An 18,833-nucleotide genomic window follows, 5' to 3' on the forward strand; every position below is an offset into this window, starting at 1 on the left:
CATCCCAGACACTTAGTCAGTGGCGTTTCATGTGGAGACTAACCACCCGGGAGCCCTGGACGCGCCAAGGCAGGCACACAGAACAGGCCACAGGGGCTCAGACCCACAGGCCCAAGACATCCCAGTACTCAAAGCACAAGCAACCTCCCAGCCAGCAGCCCACAGCTCCACCACCATGTCCCAGCACGTGGGACAACATCCTGGCCACGCCAGTCCTGCTCTGCACCTCTGCTGCGAAGCCCCTCGGCAGAAGTCACGCTCTGCTCTGCACTTTCTGCCCTTCTCTCCCCATCAACGCAACCCCAAAACCATGAGCCAGCCATCAGACTGGGACGTTCAGGGCACTTCGCTCCTCCATGACACACACTATAAATGGAGAAGGACCCCCGGACACCCACAGGTCACATCTGAAATATACCCATTTCAGGACTGGTAAACCACTCCCCAAACACTTGAAATCTCTGCCTTTACAATCTGGATTTATGACAAGGGGGAAAGTCACCCAGATCCCCGAGCTTCTTCCTGGTGAACTTTGGAAGCAGTCAGGGAGGTGGCTCCGTGGAAAGGAAGGAGGAAACCATCCGGCAGCCGGATGAGTCTCAACAGGATGGGAAGCCCCCAGGCGAGCCGCCCACGGCCCCGGGCATAGCACTCCTCACCCTGCTCCAGCAGCAGCGGCCACAAGAGCCACCCTCTCAGTGCTGGCCGTCAGCCTCCCGCCCAGACTGCCAGGACAGGCCCAGTGGACTGGCTCAGAAGGACAGAGGCCCAGGCTGGTGGCTGCGGAGCTGATCTGGGACCAGGAGTAAGGAGAGGGCAGGCCGCGCCTCACAGCCCACTGCCAGCCCTCACCTGCCTCGCATCCCTCCAGCTCTACCCTGGCCTCCCCAGCGACCCAGACAGTTCAGACCCCAACAATAAAGCTTACAGGACACACCACTGTTAGATACCGCTAACTTTAAAAAACTAAACGTCAGGGTTCATAACAATAACCTGGCCATGGTGGTCTCAGCTCTGAAGTGCCTCATACAAACCAAGACAGAGTACCTGGCCAAGGATGCGGCCTCACTGAGGGTCCGGTTTCTCCTCCAAGCAGAGCAGGGCTGGGGGGAAGGGGTGCGGGGTGCTCAGGGCTGGCCCAGCCCAGGTCATGGCGCCAGCGCACCACAGTCACACACCACCTCCCCTCTGTCCTCGGAGCACAAGGCCATCCACACGGCCACTGCCGTTGCACACAAAGAACCGGAGCCTCTAGGATACAGCCGACAACACGACAAGCACGAAGTTATGAAACCACTCAGGTCTCAATCGACTTTCAAAGTGATAGCAATTATACACTTCAAAACACAAATAAATGTCTTGGTATAAGAATAACTGCCGACACAAATCTTGCCGAAATTTTCTAAACCCATGAAGCACACCCTAGCGCGCCAACAGCTCTAGGAAGTGACGTAGAAAATACCACCAGGAAGACTGATGGTCTCAACTTCTGAAGCACCAGAACCACTGACGGCTCTGAACCCTGCCCCCCGCAAGCTCTGCGCTGAGCCCAGGTGGCAAGAGCAGAGACCCCGCCACACAGGGCGGCGCGGCGGGCAGACACAGCCAGGTTAGCAGGCACAAATGCGTGCTGGGCACCACTGAACTCAAAGTACCCACCCTCCGTTCTCTTCCAGGGGCTCCTACCATCAGAAGTACTACCACGTGGGCATGAAAAAGGACAAATCTGAGCCAGTTCTAGTGAGGTAGACGAACCTGTTAAAGTGAAGGAGTTCAGAAAAACAAATCTCCTATATTAATGCATTTATGTGGAATCTAGAAAAATGGTACTGAAGAACCTATTTGCAGGGAAGGGATGAAGACAGACATATAGACAACAGACCAGTGGACACAGTGGGGGAAGGCGAGTGCAGGACAGAATGGGGAAAGTAGCATCAACATGCATATCTACATACATGAGAAGGGCACGGCAGCCCACTCCAGCGTTCTTGCCTGGAGAATCCCACGGACAGAGGAGCCTGGTGGGCTACAGTCCATAGGGTCACAAAGAGTTGGACGTGACTGAAGCAATTTAGTAGGCATGCATGCTACATATACATGTGGAGATAAACACACACACACACACACATATATCAACATATATACTGATACATATAAAACAGATAGCTGGTGAGAATACAGGGATCCCAGTCTGGCACTCTGTGATGACCTAGACAGGTTGGACGGAGAGAGGGGAGGGAGGTGATATATGTATTAATTATGGCTAATTTGCATTGCGATAGGCAAAGAATCCAGTTCGATTCCTGGGTCAGGAAAATCTGCTGGAGAAGGGATAGGCTACCCACTCCAGTATTCTTGGGCTTTGCTTGTGGCTCAGCTGGTAAAGAATCCGCCTGCATACCGGGAGACCTGGGTTCGATCCCTGAGTTGGGAAGAGCCCCTGGATTCGGGAAAGACTACCCACTCCAGTATTCTGGCCTGGAGAATTCCAGGACTGTATAGCTCATGGGGTTGCAAAGAGTCAGACATGACTGAGCAACTTTCACTTTCAGCAGAAATCAACACAATACTGAAAAGCAATTTTCCTCCAGTTAAAAAATAAGTTACAAAAAAAGAATTATTACTATGTGGGTAAAAAAACTTTTGTTTTAAAAATTAGTCCTCAAAAACAGCGTGCTGATTATGTGGAACACCCACTGAAGTATCTAGAGGCAGTGGAGTGATTTAAAACAGTTCAACAACACAAGCGTGTGTGGTTGTGTATTTTAATATACACACACAGGTGCACACCAACACATACAACACACATATATAAAGTCAGGAATTCAAGGACTTCACAAGAGTCCACAGAAACCAAAAGGATAACAAAGGAGTTTTATAAACTTTATGACAACAAGTAAGACAACTCAAAAGAAAGCGACAAACTACGAGATTCCAAATTAGCAGAAATGACTTAAGAAACAGAAAATCTGAATGGACCTGGATCATGTAACAAAACAAACAAAAAAACTAATTAGTACTGCAGAATCTTTCCAGAAAGAAAACCCCAGGCCCACATGGCTTCATAACAAATTCTAGCAAACGTGTCGTGTGTAACACGCGTGGAGAATCCTCAGCACATTAGGGGGTAGAGAACGAAGAGTCCCCTTTGAAAACTTCATTTTTATTCTATACTTGGTGACGAGATCAGCAGTTTAGGGGCTGTGTGTGTGTCCCGTAAGCTTCACTGTTGGGGTGTGAGCTGTCTGGGTCCTGTGCGAGGGCCTGGCCTGGCTTCCAGGGGAGGCCATGGTAGAGCTGGAGGGATGCGAGGCAGGTGAGGGACAGCAATGGGCTGTGCGGTGTGGCCTGCCCTCTCCTTACTCCTGGCCCCAGACCAGCTCCACGGCCACCACCAGGCGGACTCTGTACACACGAAGGGAAGGGTCACAGGAGTTATGGATTCTCCTGTGAATGGACTCAGAAGGGCAAAAGGGGTGAACAGGAACAAGAATCACAGAGGGCCAGGGCTTTGGTTTTGTTGGTTGGTTTGCTTTTCCACAGGAAACGGGGCCGTCTTCACTGGCCTTCCCTCCTGAAAACACAGTCCAACCCAGCGTGCGCAGAGGATGGTGACCCTCAGCAAAGGGAGGAAGTGGCCCACAGAAACAGTCTGATCTTTAGATGCTCAGGAGGAGCCATCAGCCAAGCCACTACATGGGGAGGGTACCCCACTTCTCATGGATGCGTAAGACACGGGCCAACTGAAGACCCCTGAGGCAATCACCCCACACAGAGACAAGGCCACAGAGCACGCACATCTGAGGCGGGATGACTGTTCCTGCTCTTCTAGAAACCAGCACAGCACAAGGTGCAAACAGACGCGTTTCTCAGTAATCGCTCTCAACCACCACACCTTCCAGTCACCACCCACCCAAGCCGGCTCTTCTGCCCGCTGTGCAACCAGCTTCCCTCCCCGGGGCATGTTCTCTAGCCGTAAATCACAGGCTGTCAGCTGCTGGAAGCAAGTCTGCCTGGCTGCTGAGCAGGAGATGCTGGTCTGAGGCCCCTGGAGGCACCACCGAGTCAAGGCCAAGAAAAGCAGCTCCACCCCAGGCTCCGGGAGAAAGGGGCCCACACCACAGGGCTCAGGGGTGCCACGAGTACCCGAGAACTGTCCTGCGAGCTGAGGAGCACTGCGGGACACCTGGCTGCACGACGGCCCATTCCCCGTCCCCCAGGGAGATGTGACACCGCCAGCAGACGGCACAGGGCCAGGAAGGGCAGCCTCCCCTGTTCTGTGCTCCTGAGGCCCGTCTCCGGGCCGAGGAGGGCACCGAACCCCGGTACCACTGTTCCTGATGTGCGCACACAAAGGGGACAACACGTGATCGGAAAGGACCGTTGGCACCAACACTTCAGTTCCAGGCCGGATGCCACTCAGAGCTTAACCCACGGTCCTTGTGGGAGCCACAGAGCCCAAGCAGGGCCAAACCTTCCAGGGAAGGCAACAAAGGCTAATTGCTGAGCACCCTTCAAGTAAACCCAAAGGCGCTGTACAGAGGAATTCTCTTAACTCACTCTCCAGGCCCCCTCCCACCAGGTCAGAGAAGAAACCTCACCACCACCCCTCTTCCACCACCCTCCACTCATCCACCCTCACACACACACACCTGGAGGCTTGCAAAAATAAAAGTGGGGGGAACATGAAAGATGCCGTCATCTCCCTAAGAAATCAAAGTAAGCTGAAACTGGATGAGGGAGCACTAACAGATACAGAGGAGAACTGACCTGAAGGCCATGCCCAGCAGGCTACGCTGAGGAACAGGCCTGAGGGAGGCGAGCGGGCAAGCCAGCCCGCCCAGAGGCACCTCCAGCCTCAAGCAGCAGCGAGACTTCTGCTCCCTTGAGAGTGTGCCTGCTCTACGTCCTCAGGGCTATATACATTAAAGGGAAAAGAAAAAAACTTCCTTAACTATGGAAAAATTCTAATTGCTGAAGTTAAGTTTTCAATGGTTGGGAAAAACAGCTGACTATTATTGGCTAAAACCCAGAATGAAAAACTACAATTCTGATAAAACACATTTATTAATACACCTAGTAAACTTGAAAGGATTTTAAGTACATAAACATGTAAATAATAGTTAACAGTTATGAAGAAATGTTTAAACGATCAAAACAATCACGTCTAGCTTTATCTTCCCACTGTGAGTTCAATCTTTCCCTAACCTAACAGTGAAATCCCAACCATAAACACACACCTTCACAGGCAGGCAGATGGAGCCCCGGCCCAGCCCCTGACCGCGCCTTCCAGGGTCCCACCTAGAAGAGGCCGCACAAGAGCTCAGAGGACACCGGACGACCATGCCCTCCTGTCTTCAGATGTCAACCTGCTTGTGATGATGCATTCTACCACCTTATTAGCCGCCAAGCTTTCTCAACCGCTCCGAACAGAACATGGAGAGGTCAGGATCCTAACAGCAAGCTGCATTTAGAGGTTCCCATTTAAATGACCCCTCCCCAAACCCGAGCACTTGGGCTGCCCTCTGGCCTCACCACCCGGAGGGGCCATTTTTCCAGGCAGGGGCAGACGACTGGGAAGCCACTCAGGTGGCTCTCACCTGGCCCGGCCACCCCGACAAAGCCTGGACAGACACCACAAACCACGAGCAGCCACACAAAGGCACAGGCACAGGCAGGCTTTCCACCACCCCTAACACATGAATTTCAAACACCATGAAGCTGAGAAAGCTCAAGGCTCTGCTCTTAAAAGGATCAGAATCAATCTGAAGAGCAGTAAAGAGGCTGCTGCACCTCGACCTCCATACTGGGAAGGTAGACCCCGAGGATGGCAAAGACCAGAGGGACGGTCTTGGAGGCAGAGCCAGACCAGCGGACTTCCGATCCCTCCCAAACGGGCCTCTCTAGGACCACTGACTTTACTGCTGAAGATTCTTCAGATGAAAACAGACTCTCAATTGACTGACGAGTATCAAAAATACTGACTGCGCAAACTATTTGCCTAACACATGGCATACAAAGGATACAAACACACGATCCCTATCCCAGAAACTGAGAAACAGTCAACACAGGGCTTGCACAGCTCCCAGAGCAGAGGTCAGAGGAGGGGGCTGTGCTCCCCAGAGAACAGTCCCAAGCAGAGCTGGCTAGGACGCAGGAAGGGGCAGGGGCCGAGCTCTGGAGCCGACCCCGGCAGGAAGACAGGACTACGTGCAGAAGTGAGAGAAGAGGAGGGAGACACAAAGAGAAAGGGGAGAAGAGCCTCGCCTGGGACCAGATGGGCAGAGCTGAGCCTACTGAACCAAAGGGCTTTGACGGGGCAGGCCACGTGGGAGCAGAAACGAGCACGGGACGCAGAACACCCAGAGGCAGCGCGCCTGCCCGAGGGACCCTCAAGACAGGGCAGGCCACTGAGTGGAGGGCGGGCAGCAGCGGGCAGACACCCGCGCTCGAGGCGAGGACCTGGGTGGAGGATGGGGGGAGGCGGGGGGGCAGCGGCAAGCGTGGCCCGCCGAGCACTGGACCAGTAAAGGAGGGCTGGGCCGGGGAGACACCTCGCACCACGTCCCTGCCGTGGGGCTCAGCACTGGACTTGGCCTGGGAGGGCACAGAGAGTGCCGGCCGGCACCCTCCTCTGCTGCGGGGCCGCACTCAGAACTCGGGTGGGAGGAGGGCAGAGCCACAGCACGACAGACACCGCCTTGAGCTGTGGAGCCTGAAGCACCAGAGGTGAGCAGAGCCAGAGCTCTGGGAGCGAGGACAGAAACCAGGGACGAAGGTCAGGGAGACTCAGGCACACACAGAGCACGCTGGAGGGCAGGGCAGGGTGGCCAAGCAGCCGGGTGGGTGGGGGCTTCGAGGCGGGCACCACCACCTGGGAGGAGGGACAACGGTAGACAGTCTGCGTCTGTCTCCCACAGGGCACAGCACTCTGTGTCTGTCTCTCATCCAAGGGTCGGGGGGGCGCAGCAATGGCCGAGTCCCTTCCCCTGCAAGCGTGGGCCCAAGCTGGGCCGCCGGCGAGGGCACACCTGTCCTGCCGGACACGTCACCCCATCACACAGCAGGTGTACAAACCAGGCCGCCAGGGAACGGAGGCCAGCCTCACACCGTGCGTGTTCTAACAAGACCCGTGCTCTGGGCCGCCCGCCGCGCACAGAACAATGAGTCACGTGAGACGAAAGCGGACTCGGAGTTGGCTGCTTCACATCTCAGACACATGAGGAACCTGAAGGTGCCTTATTTCTGCTGAATCTGACAACAGCACACGAACTTTTCATCAATGTGCACACCCTGAAAATGGCCACATTCAAAGGGTTCTTACCCCATGTTCCTCCACCCAGAACCTTGCTCCAGGCAAGTGCTGTGACTGAAAAACCCCAGCAGGTTCGTCTGTCCTCTGACCAAACACCTTAAATGAAACCACTGGGTGCTGTTTCCAAAGAACCCTGAACAGACAGGCACCACGTCCACGTGAGAAAGGTTCTGGGTGAGCCCGCGCCTTCTCTTCACTTCCCTGGTTTCTCGTGTCGTCTGTGACTGTTTCACCCTTTAACAAGGTGTACCTATGACAGTGATAGAACGGACAGAAGCAGCCTCACTGTGAAGGGGGGACACACCCCAGACTTTGGCAAAGAGGACAGCGCACCCCTGTCCAGTGCCAGGGTAGGGGTCACGGAGCGGCAGGGCGGGGCGCACAGAGAGCCACCCGTCGGTCTGTGAACCTCCAACCTGCAGGGCCAGAGCGAGGACGGCACAGCTGCCAGTGTGAGCAGAGCGCACCAAGTCCAAATGGCCACCAGCCTCCGTTTTTAATACTATGTTTCCTTTCCTTGAATTTCCTAGATTTCCACTAATCCTAATGCTTAAGGAGGGCCTAAATCAAAGGCTGTTTCAAAGAGCTAGAATTAAGGGGCCTTCCAATGACATGAAGCCGCCAGACACGTTTCCCTCCCACAAGAGTTTAAAAAAAAAAAAAAAAATCACCGCTGCAAGAGAAATATGCTTCAAGGGAAATAAAAATCAAGGCCCAGTTTCGACGGTACTTGTTACGAGTCCACCTGTTTCGCCTAACCCACACTAATGAGCAGGTGGATAGAGTGCAGCCAAGTGCATCAGAGGCGGCAGATGGAATCCTGCGGCGCAGCACACCTGCAGGATTCGTCATGCACAGCGGACGCCGAGCCTCCCCGTTCAGGTCTGACGAGCTCATGGCGAAACCGCTCCTGCCCGGAGAGCTCAGCACCAGCACTGCTTCCTCCTGCCTGGGCGGGCGGCGGCAGCAGCGGCAATTAGACCAGATTTCTCCTTCAAAAGAAAGGAAAGGAAAGAAGGCACATGACTCCAGAGAGACCCTAGGGCTTTTTTTTTTTCTCCAGAGGAACCACCGGGCTTCTGAGGCTGCAGAAGAGATGGGCCTGCCCCCGGGAGCACGGCAGGGTCACCTCCCCTGGCAGGACTGTCGAAGCAGGCAATACCCTCGCCGAGGGCACATCTCCCCAGAGAGCACCAGGGCGTGGCTGCCAACGCACCTCGGCCTGCAGGGCTTCCTCCTCTGGGCCAAAACAGGGGCGGGGACGTGGGGTTCAACTTTGCTAAGGCTTTGAGAAAATCACTTTACTCTTCAGGAGGAAGACACAACAGGCCTTCACTCCTCCTGAGTGTAAAACGGGGAGGCCTCCCGGTATAAAGCCCTTCCCCACTTGAGGCCAGTGAGGGCCGGCAGGAGGGCGGCAGCAGGCTCGCCAACACCTGTGCCCCACGTAGGAAGGAGCAGCAGAACTTGGGAACAACCCAGAAACAAGCAGTGAGAGGATCAAAACTGTTCAAAAAAAAAAGAAAGGACCTCTGGGCCCAGCCACAGCAGAAACTGGGAAGTGACCCCACGACCCTCTCAAGCCAAGAGGCCCCAGCATCCCAAGGACTTGAGTTGGAGGAGGCCACAGGACCGCTCGCTAGTGGCCTGAGCCAAAAGCCCACCGCCACCAATTCTGGGCGAGGGCCACAGAGGCCCTGCCAGCTGCAGGCCCTGGGGGTGGTCACCACTGGCTTCAGCCCCCCAGTGGAGGCGCCCACAGCCCAGGTGCCCTGATATGAGTGCAGCAATGGCCTCAGGAGGGGTGGCTTCCAGGCCAGGGAGCACTGCCAGGAGACCCCAGGAGCCTGTCAAGGACGCAGATTCCAGACTGGGCAGAAGAGGTCTAAAGCAGGACAAAAGTGAGTGAGTCAGGAAGCGGCACCCATGTCCGGACGGGCCTACCCTGCAGGCCCAAGTGGACTGGCAGGCTCAGCGGCGTTCGTCAGACCCTTGTTTCTCTATGACCTAAGACTTCTCGATGTGACTCACGCCAAAAAACTAAGAATCCACTTACACTCAAACCTTCAAATAAACCATCTCAGCCCTATTCACCCCATTCTTCACCAGGACTCGATGCCCTGCACACGCCCACCCAGGAACCCTGCAGCGAGAGCCTGGTGACCAGGACCACTCCCTCCCCTCTACTCCATGCTCAGCACCGTTCTTGGCCAGCCTCCCCCAGCACCGACCCCCAACAAAGCAATAAAGTCCTCCTGAAGCACCTCCCCACACACGTGGCTGGAATGAGAGTTGCCTGCAGCCACAGGCTGATACCCATGTTTTGTCAGTATGACAGGTGGGTATGCCATAAAAAGTTTCTAGAAGACCTCAGAAACACAGGAAGTATATTTAAATTGTTACACTTAAAAAAAAAATCTACTGCTACTATTGTAGCAAGGAAGTTGAAAATATATGCTCAAACAAAATGTGACACACACATTTTCAGATCAGCCTTATTCAGAGTATCTCAGAATTCTGAGTAACTACAAGGGAGTATTAAGAAGGAAGGAAGCACGGACAGGCTGCGACACGGAAGTCCTGTGGGAACACGACGCCAAAGAAGCCAGATTCAAAAGGCCACACCGTACACGACTCCGCTTGTGTGAAACGTCCTCGAAAAGCAAATCCAGAGAGATGGAAAGTAGATCACTAGCTGCCAGGAACTGGGGGTGCCCGGGGCCATGGAGGAGGAGGTGCTGCTCATGTGTGGGGGGTTTCCTTTTGGGGTGATCAGAGTATTCTGGAACTAGACAATGGTGACAGTTGTTATCTTGTGCATGTACAAAATAACCACTGAACTTTAAAGGGGGTATTATGCAAACTGTATCTCAACTTATTAAAAACCTCTGTAATAACACATTACGTTTATTTACAGAATAAAAGGCCACAAGGAGAAACAGACATCACCTCAACAGACCACAGGAACTCAGGACAGGTTTTGTTTTTCAAGGTTTTTGGTTTTGTTTTTTTTTAATGTCTTAGATAGTCTCATCATTTAAATGACAGCCCTTCCTGAAGATACTGTGAATGAAAAGACACAGATGAGAGAACATTCTAGGAGTGGAGGAGGCAGGGCCGAGTGCTGTCCTCTGCTTCTCCCACCTCCTGTCCCTCCGCCCCGGGCCATCACGCCATCAGCCCCGCTTTCCCCAGGCCCTCTCGCCTCCTACACCCCGTCAGAAGCTGCCACCGCCAAAGAGAGAAGATGGGACGACACCCAAGAAGATGATATCACACTGAGTCACGGCCCAAATGCCCCCATTTAAACACAGCCCGAAACACCCTGCTCTCCTCTAAGCGGGCCCTGGGCCCGCCAGCTTCAGAGACAAGGACAAAGTTGCCCACTGCAAGGACCACAGGGTCCAGGGAAGGGAGCCATGACCCCAGAGCTTCAGGTGCGGCAGCCTCCCCTCCCCCGAAGAATTTAAACTAACCTTTCCTCCCCGTCTACACTAGAAAAAGTACCACCAGACAAGCAAAGGCAGCCAGGAAAGGGTGCGGGTCCGGTCTGCACTTGGTGCAAACACCCAGAGCATCTAAACAAGAACAAATTCCAGATCACCTGCCTTGTTTCCTTTACGCTGGTTCTAACCATTTTCCTCTGTAACTTGTCTAAGCAGCAGGAAGCCCAAGGAGGACACTCCCCTGCCCGCCCACTGGCTCTGGCTCTGCTCTGCGGGCACCAGTGCCCCCTGGTGGCGACGCACAGCATCACCAGTCCATCCCCTTCACCTGGGCAGAAAGTCGATCGCCAACAGCACAGGGCCAGCCCTGGGTCACAGGGCCCAATGCAAAGCAGCCGAGGAGAGAAACCGAGTTGATCATCTTGTCGGGATTCAACGTCTCCTGTGTTCCAGCCACTTCACAATGAAACCAAGGTATTAAATAGGGCTTGTCCCTGCCTTTCCCACAACCCCACAGACTGACTGCTGAAGCCCCACTGGGGCAGTGTTCATTTTACCAGGGCCTGCAGCGTCCCGTCCATGGCGATGACCCCCTCGATGGTCTGGAAGGAGGAGCGGGCCAAAGTGCACAGGCTCCAGTCCAGGAAACTCGCCATCTTCTTCTGCTTGACGTCAGGCCGCGTAACAAACCTGCCAGAAGGGAACAGACAGGTAATGACAACTCAAACCTGGCCCCAGCTGACAAGAGCCCACCCTTTCCTGGCCTACCACCGCTCTCCAATGAAGACCCTGGCCCTCGGGTGGCGATTCCCACCACCACCTCTCGGGAGTCTCACACAGTCCCTCTCCTCCCAGCTCCCACCTCCTGAGCCCCCGCTCACCCCGAGGCCCCATGGACCACAGGCCCACCTTCACCCAAGCCCAGCAACGCCCACTCCTTGGCCCACTCAGGACCCCTTCCCCATGGGGCTCCGCGCTGCCACGTGCGATCTCCGCTCCGCACCTCCCTCAGGACGCGTTCCCCGTCCTCTCTGCCTGCTGCACAGCCCCATGCGAAGCGCCGGCCGTGTCCACGGCCCCACCGTTCCCATCGCAGGTGCGTGCTCAGCGCTGCCCTCCCCACGTGCTGGCACTTGCCCACCCTCTTGCATGCTGGTCTGGGCCGGCAGCCACCCTCGGGCTCCCACACTGAAGCTTGGGCCCCCTTCGCTCCTCTCCAACCAGCGCACATGCCCGTCCCCCAGCTCTAGGACTGAGGCTGAGCCCCCGTCCTCCAGGGGAACCTGCAGTCTGGGGGCAGAAACACAGGAAGCAGGCAAACAAGAAGGAAAGAGCTGAGGGGAGGACAGGAGGCCCAGGGACAGCATCAGGGAGGTGACCTGTGAGGACTGCTCGCTCTGCCAGGGGCTAAGTGCCTGGGCACCAATACCACAGAAACACGCAAGGTCACACTCGCCCCAGGAGCAGCATTTGGCAAGCCCAGCACCGTCCTTTGCACCCTGCAGGAGCCTCTCATCCTGACCAGAAGCCCCCCAGCCGCACCCCATAAGCCCCTCTTCTCTCAGCCACCACCACCCAGCGCTAGAATTCTATTGCAGCCACGTGGAAGGTCTCTCAGTCAAAAAAAACAAAGCTGCCATTACTGTCTTCCGCCACCCCCAACAGGGAGCACACCCAGAGACAAGGTCACCAAGGAGTTACCAAACTTTAGGATGCTGGTTACCAAGGAAAATTCACATGCCACACCCTCAAGACATCTTGTTTCAGTGGGTCTGGGAAGAAGGGCCAAAAATTTCACAAAATCTGCACTTCGGGGGATCACCTAAAATGGATAATTGGTGATATATACCCATCTCAATGTCCTTGCTGCTGCTGCTGCTAAGTCACCTCAGTCGTGTCCGACTCTGTGTGACCCCATAGATGGCAGCCCACCAGGCTGCCCCGTCCCTGGGATTCTCCAGGCAAGAACACTGGAGTGGGTTGCCATGTCCTTCTCCAATGCAGGCAAGTGAAAAGTGAAAGTGAAGTCGCTCAGTCGTGTCTGACTCTTAGCGGCCCCATGGACTGCAGCCTACCAGGCTCCTCTGTCCATGGGATTTTCCAGGCAAGAGTACTGGAGTGGGGTGCCATTGCCTTCTCTGCTCAATGTCCTTGGCCCTGTTTAAAGCCCTTTGATGAGGGGGAGGGTGCGGATAGGATGAGGGCCACACATAGCGATCTGATCCTCAGCCTGACTTCTGATCAGCCCATAGGCTGAAGACAACAGCCAGCCGCCAAGCACCACACTACGTGGGCAGGCGCAGAATCCGCAGTGAGGCAGCCCTCGGGACAGGCAAGGGGACAGGCACAGAGTGGCCCACAGGGCCGACAGGCAGCCCGGCTGGAACTCGAAGCCCTACTGAGAGACACAAGTCACAGCGCTGGCCACTAGGGGTCACACTCCCTGCTTCCTCCCCCGCTGGCCTGCGGAGTCGGCAGGAGCCCGATGCTCTGCGTGCATCCTGCAGTGGCTGACTTCCGTTCCCAGGAGAAATCATACAAGGCGAGTTGCCAAATCACAGTAGAACACCCAGGGCTCCTTTGAAAGACTTAAGCAGGATTTTTTTCTTCTTACTAAAAATGTAACAGCAGCAGAGGTCCTAAAGTACAGATAAGCAAAAATGGAAAACATCTACACCACAGATGTAACGCCCAGAAGAAGACCCTTCTGCACACACTGAAAGATCTCTGAATCCTATGCTTCCTTACTTTTTAGGAAAACTTACATCACAAATTACGTCCACTGTCAATGTGGAGCCCAGAAAACACATGCGGGTGTTCAGAGACCCCTCCTTTTCCTTCTCTCAGAAAGGTAAGCGCCAGAGAGTGAGCAGCAAAACCTTCTAACAGGACCAGACCTACCAGGTGGGACGGACACACCGCTCATTGGTGCTGTTACCACACGGCACCTGGCCTGAGAGTGCAACAGCACAGGCGAAGTGACGAACCCTATTTTGTGTATTTTAAATTAATTGTGTATATTTGTGTATTTTTAAATTAATAAAGGAAAAGTGAAATGTTTGTAAAATGGTGAATTTAGTTACAAGAGGGGGAAAACATCTGTTATATAACCTATGACAAAAGAAATTCCAAATGGATTACTAATTCTATATGAAACAATAAGAAGGTAGAAAAATATCAGTCAGTCCAGTTGCTCAGTCACGTCCGACTCTCTGTGACCCCAAGGACTGCAGCACACCAGGCTTCCCTGTCCATCACCAACTCCCTGAGCTTGCTCAAACTCATGTCCATCGAGTCAGTGATGCCTCCAACCATCTCATCCTGTCGTCGCCTTCTCCTGCCTTCAACCTTTCCCAGCATCAGGGTCTTTTCAAATGAGTCAGTTCTTCGCATCAGGTGGCCAAAATATTGGAACTTCACCATCAGTCCTTCCAATGAATATTCAGGACTGATCTCCTTTACCATTGACCGGTTTGATCTCCTTGCAGTCCAAGGGACTCTCAAGAGTCTTCTCCAATACCACAGTTCAAAAGCATCAATTCTTTGGCACTCAGCTTCCTTTATGGTCCAACTCTCACATCCATACATGATTACTGGAAGAGAAAACCATACCTTTGACTAGACGGACCTCTGTCAGTAAAGTAACGTCTCTCCTTTTAACATGCTGTCTAGGTTAGTCATAGCTTTTCTTCCAAGAAGCAAGCGTCTTTTAATTTCATGGCTGCAGTCTGCAGTGATTTTGGAGCCCAAGAAAATAAAGTCTCTCACTGTTTCCCCATCAGATGCCATGATCTTAGTTCTCTGAATGCTGAGTTTTAAGCCAGCTTTTTCACTCTCCTCTTTCACTTTCATCAAGAGGCTCTTTAGTTCCTCTTCGCTTTCTGCCATAAGGGTGGTGTCATATGCATATTGATTATTGCAGGTTATTGATATTTCTCCTGGCAATCTTGATTTCAGCTTGAGCTTCATCCAGCCTGGCATTGCTCATGATGTACTCTGTATATAAGTTAAATAAGGAGCGTGACAATATACAGCCTTGACATACTCCTTTCTCAATCTGGAACCAGTCTGTTGCTCCATGTCCGGTCCTGTCGCTTCTTGACCCGCACACAGGTTTCTCAGGAGGCAGGTCAGATGATCTGGTATTCCCGTCTCTTCTAAGAATTTTCTACAGTTTGTTGTGATCCACACAGCCAAAGGCTTTAGTGTAGTCAATGAAACAGAAGTAGATGTTTTTCTGGAATACTCTTGATTTTTCTATGATCTAACGGATGTTGGTAATTTGATCTCCAGTTCCTCTGCCTTTTCTAAGTCCAGCTTGAACATCCGGAAGTTCTCGGTACACATACTGTTGAAGCCTGGCTTGGAGAATTTTGAGCGTTACTTTGCTAGCGTGTGAGATGAGTGCAATTGTGCAGTAATTTCAGCATTCTTTGGCACTGCCTTTGGGACTGGAATGAAAACTGCCCTTTTCCAGTCCTGTGGCCACTGCTGAGTTTTCCAAATTTGCTGGCATGTTGAGTGCAGCACTTTCACAACATCATCTTTTAGGATTTGAAGTAGCTCAGCCAGGATTCCATCACCTCTGCTACCTTTGTTCGTAGTGATGCTTCCTAAGGTCCACCTGACTTCGCATTCCGGGATATCTGGCTCTAGGTGAGTGATCACACCGTTGTGGTTATCTGGGTCATAAAGATCATTTCTGTCTAGTTCTTCTGTGTATTCTTGCCACCTCTTCTTAGTATCTTTTGTTTCTGTTAGGTCCATACCATTTCTGTACTTTATTGTGCCCATCTTTGCAATGAAATGCTCCCTTGGTATCTCTAATTTTCTTAAAGAGATCTCTAGTCTTTCCCATTCTACTGTTTTCCTCTATTTCTTTGCACTGATCACTGAGGAAGGCTTTCTCATCTCTCCTTGCTATTCTTTGGAACTCTGCATTCAGATGGACATATCTTTCCTTTTCTCCTTTGCCTTTCACTTTGGAATGCAGAGTTCCAAAGAATAGCAAGGGGAAATAAGAAAAATATGATTCTTTGTAAATTCTCTTATGACAGTAAACCTTTAAGCATAAAAGTAAAAAATAAATAAAGGAAAATAGCTACCACGTTGACATTAGAATTAAAAACTTCAGTCCGAAGAAGTAAAAGGCTACCATCCAGGCTTCCCAGGGGGCTCAGTGGTAAAGAATCTGCCTGCCAGTGCAGGAGTAGGTTCAATCCTTGGCACAGCCAAGACCCGACATGCCATGGAGCAGCTAAGCCTGTGCACCACAACTACTGAGCCTGTGCTACAGAGCCCGGGAGCCGCAACTGCTGAGCCCAGGTGCTGCAGCTACTGAGACCAGAGCACCCAGAGCCTGTGCGCCACACGCTCTAGGGTAGGGTCACTGCAACAAGAAGCCTGCACGTGGCAACTAGAGAGCAGTGCCCGCTCACGACAGCTAGAGAAAGCCCACGCAGCAACACAGACCCAGCACAACCCTAAACAAACAATTAAAAAAAAAAGGTTATCAACCACCTGGAGAAAATATCACACCCTCCTTGAGCTAACATCCTTCACTGAGAAAGTGCACACTAGCAGAGAAAAAGCACCAAGAAACCCACAGATATTAGAAATCAGATTACAACACAGGACATAAGATGTTTGAAATAAGATTAATGTGTTGAAACTCACCAGCGATCAGTGAAATACAATCTAAACATTAGTAATAAATAAAACAATGCACAATCCAACTGGGAGAACAGGGTTGTGCTGAAGGCTGCCTGTGGTGCCAGAGATTTTGAAAACTTGCTCCCAAGAGTCACTGGTGTACAGATTCAACAATGTCCTTGTGTCCTGTGACTCAGAAGGCCACCTCTAGGGGACTATCCTAAAAAAAAAAATCCCAAATATCAAAATAGGTTTACACCCAAAGCTAGTCATTACATCACTACTGAGGAAAACGTGAGGTCTTCCTGGTTAGCTGGTTAGAGTTAAAAACAGTGGAATATAAAGGAGCCATTTAATCAGTGGTAATGTGAAATTAAGTGAAAAAACAAATGTTAATTCAAAGAGATTGTGCTACACAAATTCCATACAGTGACAGCACAGAAAAACAAAACAAAAAAATACAACACATTATTGTGTATTATTATTATAAATGGGTGGGGTTTTCCCAATTTTCTATGTTCCAACTTTTCCACATGGAGCATACATTGATTTCACAGTTAGATAAAAGCATCTGCTTTTTAAAACTAATATAATCAGGAAGAATAAAGGCATATTTTTCCATTGATGCATTTCTGTACAATCAGGAAGAATAAAGGCCTATTTTTCCATTGACAAGTTTCTGTAAAGTAACACTCATATCCAAATGTCTTGGCATCAAAGTAACAAAGTTACAGAACTTGCAGGTTCTGGTTAATGAAGGGAAACAGATGCAGCTGCAGATGAACTGCACATGGTAAGGGGAAGCCTTCAAAGCTGATAGGGCAGACAGGCAGCTCCCTCATGGAACACCAGAGAACAGACGCCAGTGGGTCAAAGGCCACATGTGACCACTCTGCATACCCAGGGTCTCACTGTAACAGCTCACCAAAAAAACAGGAGAGTCAGAACCCACCTGTGAGGCATGTTACCTAGAGCAGCTCTAGACCTGAGGTCATCTGCCCTTTCCACAGCTAAAGGAAACTGGGTGACCTACAGCCTAGCTAAATCAGCCGGAGCTCTTTTAACGCGCTAGATAAAAACCTGGCCTCAACCTCTCGAACGCCAGCTTGTCCGACCACTAGATGGCGCAGGAGCAGCCAGTCAGCAGCGCACAGCCCACCAGGGGTCTCTGGCTACGGCCTTTCTGGAGGACACCTGCCACCGAGGGAAGAAGGGTTTAGGGTCTCAGCCCCCTCGCCCCACCGTGCAGTACTCCACCAGGTCAAGCTCAGCAGAACGCTACCAAATCAGTACTGCTGATAATAAAGACATTATGCTTCATTTAACAAATTTAGCAAACATTTGGGAAAAAGGAGACTTTCAACTTGATCAACCTTTCCAGTAGCTGCATTTAAAACCCCTAGAATGTTCATTCCTCTTCTAGGAATTCATCCCTAAGAATCAATCAGAAATCAAACAATCTCACAGAAAACGAGGTCAGACTTACGGCTACCAGAGAAAGGGGTCAGGGAGGGAACTGGAGAACAGCAGTCAAAAAGGTAAGAATTTCCAGCTATAAGGTGAATAAGTACTAGACATGTAACACGAAACATGATAAATATAATTAACACTGATATATATCATATATGAAAGTTGTTGAGAGTAAAACCTGGGGAGGGGCGGAGCGATAACAGGGGTAGAGAAAAAAAGGAGTTATTATGAGATTATATGAAATTATGTGTGTGAAACTTCTGAAAACTGGGAAGCACTACAGAATATGACAAATCTTTCATTCAATTAAAAAAAAAGAGTAAATCCAAAGTCATCACAAGGAAAGAGTCATCACAGGAAAAAAAATTTTTTTCTGAATCTTTTATTTTGTATCTATATGAGATGATACCTGTTCACTAAGCCTACTCCGATAATCATTTTATGATCGGCTTCAGCAATACATGAACCGTGAACTTCCAGATGTTCAAGCTGGTTTTAGAAAAGGCAGAGGAATCAAAGATCAAATTGCCAACATCCGCTGGATCATCAAAAAAGCAAGAGAGTTCCAGAAAAACATCTATTTCTGCTTTATTGACTATGCCAAAGCCTCTGACTGTGTGGATCACAATAAACTGTGGAAAATTCTGAAAAAAATGGGAATACCAGACCACCGGACCTGCCTCTTGAGAAACCTATACGCAGGTCAGGAAGCAACAGTTAGAACTGGACATGGAACAACAGACTGGTTCCAAATAGGAAAAGGAGTACATCAAGGCTGTATATTGTCACCCTGTTTATTTAACTTATATGCAGAGTACATCATGAGAAACGTTGGGCTGGAAGAAGCACAAGCTGGAATCAAGATTGCCGGGAGAAATATCAATAACCTCAGATATGCAGATGACACCACCCTTATGGCAGAAAGTGAAGAGGAACTAAAAAGCCTCTTG

The 18,833-nt window shown here is 51.4% G+C and overlaps 1 protein-coding gene across 2 annotated transcripts in view; it reads right to left on the minus strand.

Moving 5' to 3' along the window:
• The window catches only part of TBCD (tubulin folding cofactor D), a 148,543-nt gene that overhangs the window by 112,065 nt on the left and 17,645 nt on the right, over positions 1–18,833 (minus strand). For both annotated transcript variants that reach the window (XM_070773833.1, XM_070773832.1), the window contains exon 7: positions 11,319–11,451. In XM_070773833.1, the coding sequence (XP_070629934.1) occupies positions 11,319–11,451 (133 nt within the window). The remainder of the gene's footprint in view (positions 1–11,318; positions 11,452–18,833) is intronic.

The sequence above is a fragment of the Bos indicus genome, chromosome 19 (assembly GCF_029378745.1).
Source record: "Bos indicus isolate NIAB-ARS_2022 breed Sahiwal x Tharparkar chromosome 19, NIAB-ARS_B.indTharparkar_mat_pri_1.0, whole genome shotgun sequence".
Classification (NCBI taxonomy): domain Eukaryota; kingdom Metazoa; phylum Chordata; class Mammalia; order Artiodactyla; family Bovidae; genus Bos; species Bos indicus.